Source organism: Bos indicus, chromosome 18 (genome assembly GCF_029378745.1).
Source record: "Bos indicus isolate NIAB-ARS_2022 breed Sahiwal x Tharparkar chromosome 18, NIAB-ARS_B.indTharparkar_mat_pri_1.0, whole genome shotgun sequence".
In the NCBI taxonomy this organism is placed as follows: domain Eukaryota; kingdom Metazoa; phylum Chordata; class Mammalia; order Artiodactyla; family Bovidae; genus Bos; species Bos indicus.
The window spans coordinates 46,626,648-46,632,471 of NC_091777.1; the positions used below are offsets into that span (position 1 = coordinate 46,626,648).

General features: G+C 49.3%; 1 protein-coding gene across 1 annotated transcript; it reads left to right on the plus strand.

Moving 5' to 3' along the window:
* The first annotated feature begins 564 nt into the window (after positions 1–564).
* LOC109572374 (free fatty acid receptor 2-like) lies at positions 565–3,293 on the plus strand. The gene is made up of 2 exons (XM_019979137.2): positions 565–1,163; positions 1,711–3,293. Exon 2 carries the CDS (start codon positions 1,718–1,720, stop codon positions 2,705–2,707), a length of 990 nt encoding a protein of 329 aa, XP_019834696.2. The 5' UTR covers positions 565–1,163; positions 1,711–1,717; the 3' UTR covers positions 2,708–3,293.
* Positions 3,294–5,824: the final 2,531 nt, after the last annotated feature.

Here is a 5,824-nt window from a genome sequence, read left to right on the forward strand (position 1 = left end):
TTCCATGGACAGAGGAGCCTGGCAGACTACAGTCCATGGGGTCGCAAAGAGTCTAGACATGACTGAGTGCATTTCACTTCACTTCACTGTGTGATTTTAAATCCCACACTGTTTCCACCCCAACAAGACATAGGCTAGGAGAAAGCGATCAGTTTCAACTGGGAAGGCTAAAGAAACTTGTTGGGGGCAGAGGGCAGGAAACTCTACGTAAAGTGGAAAATTGAAGAAGAAAAGGAAGTATAAAACTCTTTTTGGAGACTGAGTAGAATTACAGAAGAAATCGCCTAGAAAAGAGAAGACGATGAAATAATCTGACTTGGGAAATGGGGGGAAAATGCCTGGGATTGAAAAAAAATTCAGGAACTAAGGACAGAAAATCTGGGTTTGGAAATCAGAGTGAGGATCTCTGGGCAGGTGGTGGGGAGTAAAGATGCTCACATCCTTTCCTTTGGGTTCGAGAGGAGACAGCGCTCAATTACTGAGCTTCCCCTCTTCGGTCACATGACCATTGCTGATATAAAAGCTTTCTACCAGCCAAGTTTCTTACCACTTTTTGCTGTGTGAAATGGGCGGTAGCCGTGGCTAATGCTCTGTTCCTCTTTCCCAGAAGCTTTCAGCCTGTCCTTCAAGACTAATCCCAAGAAGCCATTTATCCCGAAGGAAGACAAGGCAAGGCAGCTTGCTTAATGCTTGCACTCTGGGAAGTGATGCCAGGATCAGAAATGGAGGGGAAAGCATTGGGGGTGGCTGGAGGAAACTGACTGTGAGAGGATCAAACCCAGAAACAGCAGCCAACGGGGGCAAAAAATTGTGGAGCAGACGCTAACCCTGGAGAGAGGATGGAGGGGCCAGACAGCGTGCGGGCAGTGAGGCTGACAAGCCAAACGGAAACTGTTACCCCATTAAGAAGAGTTGCTCCGTTTGTTATCAAAACACCCGGCTCAGGAGCAGTGACAGCCCGTGTGCTTTTCTGAATATTCTCTGAAGTCTCTCGGGGGACAAGAAACCATAGGATATTGTGGGCTCACCCCTCCTCCCCGCGCCCCCTCCCCGCACTTCTCCAGCTTCCTCTTTGCAATCTAGTCCCCGAGTCCAAGTCCGTATTGGACTGGGGAGGGAGAGGCGGAGAAGAATTTGTGTTCTGCAAAAGGAGAGGAAAACAGGTAAGGGGATGGATGGGGGGCTGGGCACCTGCTGCCTGGGCCAGTGGCAGGGTCCTGAGGAGGAACCAGCCCTAGGTCACAGGGCCTGGGTTTTCAGAGCCCGAGTTCTTCTGAGAGAAGTCTTCGAATACCCTCCTTGCTGGGGTGAGGCTTGCCTTTTCTCCCTGCAGGTCTCTGACTGGGGAAAGGACTTGAGGAAGGTTGCAGACTGCTAACAGTAACTTCCTGTGTCCGGGAGGAGAGAAGGAGAGAGGCTGGGAGAACCACAGGGGGAATTCCCTTGGGCAGCCAAGGGTTGGTCTCCCCCAGAGACACATGATGGCAAACGTACTAACTACTGCTTAATATCCCGCCCCAAGCAAAGTCAATAATTGCTCTGGGCAGTTCTGGCAGGTGGTGTGAACAAGCAGTGGTGGGGGCAGAAAGCCCTGGCCTGGGAAAGGGAGCATGCCGGGGAAGATGTCCACAGACTGAACCAGACCAAGGTCTGCAGTCTGTGATCTGGTTCACCTGACCTTGCCCCCTGCCCCTTTTCATCCTCTTCCAGGACAGCCATGCCAGACTGGGATAGCTCCTTGATCCTCACGGCCTACATTATTATCTTGCTCACCGGTCTCCCTGCCAACCTCCTGGCGCTGCGGGCCTTCCTGGGACGCGTGCGTCAGCCCCACCCTGCACCTGTCCACATCCTCCTGCTCAGCCTGACGCTGGCCGACGTCCTGCTGCTGCTGCTGCTGCCCTTCAAGATCATCGAAGCCGCGTCTGACTTCCGCTGGGAGCTGTCTAATCTAGCCTGTGCCCTCATGGGTTTCGGCTTCTACGGCAGCATCTACTGCAGCACGTTGCTACTGGCGGGCATCAGCGTCGAGCGCTACCTGGGAGTGGCTTTCCCCGTGCAGTACAAGCTGTCCCGCCGGCCCGTGTATGGAGTGATCGCTGCTCTGATCGCCTGGGCCATGTCTTTTGGTCACGGCACTGTGGTGATCATTGTTCAGTACCTGAATTCAACCCAGAGGGCCCCAAAGGAGAATGAGACCACCTGCTACGAGAACTTCACCCAAGAGCAGCTGAGGCTATTGCTGCCCATTCGGCTGGAGCTGTGCCTCCTCCTCTTCTTCTTCCCCATGGTGGTCACCACCTTCTGCTACTCGCGCTTTGTGTGGATCATGCTCACCCAGCCCCATATGGGGGCTCAGAAGCGGCGCCGAGCCATGGGGCTGGCCATCGTGTCGCTCCTTAATTTCCTGCTGTGCTTTGGGCCCTATAACATATCCCACCTGGTGGGGTTCTACATGAAAGCAAGCCCCAAGTGGCGGAGGGAAGCTGTCGTATTTGGTAGCCTCAATGCCAGTCTGGACCCCTTGCTTTTCTATTTCTCTTCCTCAGTCGTACGCAGGTCCTTTGGGAAAGGGCTGCAGGCACTGTACCATTGGGGCTCCTCCCTGCTGGGACGCAGATGCAAAGAAACAGCGGAGGCCGCGAATGAGGACCCGGGCCTGAGTCAAGCAGAGGGAGCCCCGAGTTCGGACTTCACCCTGGACTAGGGATGTTCCTGGACCTTCGGAGGAACTCTGAGTTTCGTAGGAGTTGAGCAGGCTTGGAGAGGGAGAACACGAGTTCCTGGCCCTGATTCAGGGATTCCCCCCCGGCCCAGACCCAGTCCACTCCTGGGGACTGTAAAAATCTCTCTCACCAGCTCCATATCCCTTCCTGACTGAATTTCCTTCCCAAAGGAGCGTAGCTCCAGGACTAAAGAAGAAAGAGTTGGGCACAGAAGCACTATCAGACCAGAGTTTCTGAAGCAATGTAGCTAATACAGATTACAGAAGTCCTTGTGAGGTGGTTAGTAGCTGAAGCTAAGGCAATCTTGCTACCAGCTTTGCAACAACACCTACACGCTGGGCTAGTTGGTGGTGCTGGAAAGAAGCCCGTGGAAAAGATGGAAGAGAAATACTAAACGAGGTCAAAGATGTAGGAAGGCTCTGAAGCAAGGGGACTAGGAGGGAGGACGGGGATTTAGACCTCTAATGACTGAGGTGTGGACAATATCCATCTGACCTGCTGCTTTGTAAGTATGATCCTGTCTTCCTGTGTGTACCTGTCTCCCCCAATAAACTGGGAGCCACCTGAGGTCTGGGGAGGTATTCTTCCATGGTGCTCTCTGCAGGTCAGAACCTAGCTCGGTACCCATCAGTTAGAGCTCAACTCTCGCTAGCACAGGAAAAGACAATCTGGTCTGCCAGATTAAAAACAAAGATTAGAGACTTTCCTGGTTGTCCAAGGGTGAAGATTCTGTGCTTCCACTGCAGGGGTCACAGGTTCAATCCCTGGTCAGGGATCTAAGATCCTGCATGGAGAACTAAGATTCTCCATGCCACAGGGTGTGGCCAGAAAAAAAAAATGACTGAAAATAAAGATTATAAAACTCTGAAGAGAGTGTCCACAATTTTTGTGACATTTCTGCAAGCACAAAGAGGGCAAAAATGGGATGGAGAATTAGACTTTGTGGTAGGGTGAGGGTGCTGCCTCTGAAACCACAGAAATCTGTTAAGATAAAGATGTCATCAGAGTGGAATGAGTAAGCAGAATAAGTATGGATGGATTCCTGCCTAGACTGATGAATAGAAATTGGATTCAGAAAGAGGACTGGGGTGAGTCCCTGCTCAAAGCTATCAGTGTATCTCAGAGGCTTTAAACATGTTATCCTTCTGCTTAGAAACCTGCAGCGTTTTCCTTTCATCCAAACTTTTCCTCCCAAGAATTCACATCTTGTCACCCTACACTTGCCCTGTATCCTCTCTTCCTTCCCAACTCCCCCTGCCTCATTTATTTCTCTGCCAGAAGGATCCCTAGACTGTGCTCCCGGGTTAATGGTCCCTCCAGCACCTAGTGGTCTGCAACAGAGGCTCCACAACAGAGGGCTTCCCTGGTGGCTCAGTGGGTAAAGAACCCACCTGCCAGTGCAGGAGCTGCAGGAGACATGGGTTCGATCCCTGGGTCAGGAAGATCCCCTGGAGAAGGGAATGGGAACCCATTCGAGTATTCTTACCTGGAGAATGCCATGGTCAGAAGAGCCTGGTGGGCTACATACAGCCCATGGAGTTGCAAAAAGTTGGACACGATCAAAGCAACTTAGCATGCACGCATTCCACATCAGAATAACATGTAGAGGTATAAAAATTCTACAAGTAGCCACCTCACACTACTGACCTGGAGTTGCTGGGGGTGGAGCCCCAGCAGGTGAGCTTTAAGATGCTTCCCAGGTGATCATGAAAGGCAGCTCAGGTCAGAAACCACATGGCTCAGGGTCCCAAGAAATTATTCTTCAGAGACCTTTTCTTGCCTGTAAGTCCCCTTTTCCTCAAACCCGTACCATGCCATCTTCTTATTGCTTGTTTTTCCCTCTCTTGTGAGACACCACTCAACACGTACTTTCTCCAGAGAGACTTCCCTTATTACTCCCACTCAACTGAGAGCTCATTTTCCACTTTTCTTCAAGGCAATACCATACTGGTGTCATAAGAACTATGGTTTCACTGTTGATTCTACTAGTAGCTAGATGACCCTGAGCAAGTCACAACCTCCAAGCCACTGTTTCCAAATCATACTAACGAGGATGCCATATGCCTCTCAGGGTGAGTCTGAGGATTCAAGTGAGATTGCACAGATAAAACTGCTGAGAAACTATGGAGTGTTAATTAACTCTAAGATATCAACGCGGGGGACTTTCACAGGTTGGTGGTCCAGTGGTTCAGAATCCACCTTCCAATGCAGGGGACACGGGTTTGATCCCTGGTCAGGGACTAATATCCCACATGCCCTGGGGCAACTAAGCCCGAGCACCGCAAGGAAGACCCAGTGTAGCCAAAATTAAATAAATAAATATAAAACTTAAAAAATAAGATATCAATGTGTGTGAAACACAGATGTACTCCCACTCAAAAGAAGCATAGTAAGTAGAACATTTAAAGTTATGGAAATAATATATTATATAGTCAGCTATGTAGGGTGGTTTGACAGTAACGTGTCACAAAAAATTCTTGGATTTTCAGCTGACTATAGACTTACTATGCGAGTGTGATACATTATACCTTCCAAAAAAAAAGAAAGCTGATTTTGTTTTGGGTGGCATTAAAAGAAATTGAGTCTAAATAAGTTGATGATAATCCCACTTTACTGAGGTCTAATCGGTAGCATGCTCAGGACTAAGAAGTTCATTTTTTTAAAGGACATTAATCCAAGGAATCAAGCCCAGAAAAATTAACTGTAGTGCTTTGGAGATTTAAAGCATAATAATAACACACATTAAATGCCAGGCACTGTTCTAGAGAAGGAGCCTGAGACAATTAAGGGAACTTTCCAAGGTCAATAGTGAAAGGGAATTTGAATTCAGGTCTTCCCAACTCCAAAGTACCTGCTTTTTTTTCACTGACATGTGAAAAGCAAGTAAGAGAATGCTGAATATGTGGCTGGGACAAGATAAGTTCATTTTATGGAGGATGAATTTTCTGTACCCCCACAGAGAAGAACAAGGATCATGGGCAAAAGAGGCAGACAGCTACATCTTAAACAGTCAGGGCTCAACAAGGTAATCACCCCCAAGTCTCCAGGAATTTTGAAGTAGAAGGCACTCATCTTAGATATGGAGCAAACTTCCATAT

What these genes read in the sequence shown, in the direction of transcription:
- LOC109572374 (XM_019979137.2), top strand. Translation starts at nt 1,718, where the DNA reads ATGCCAGACTGGGATAGCTCCTTGATCCTCACGGCCTACATTATTATC.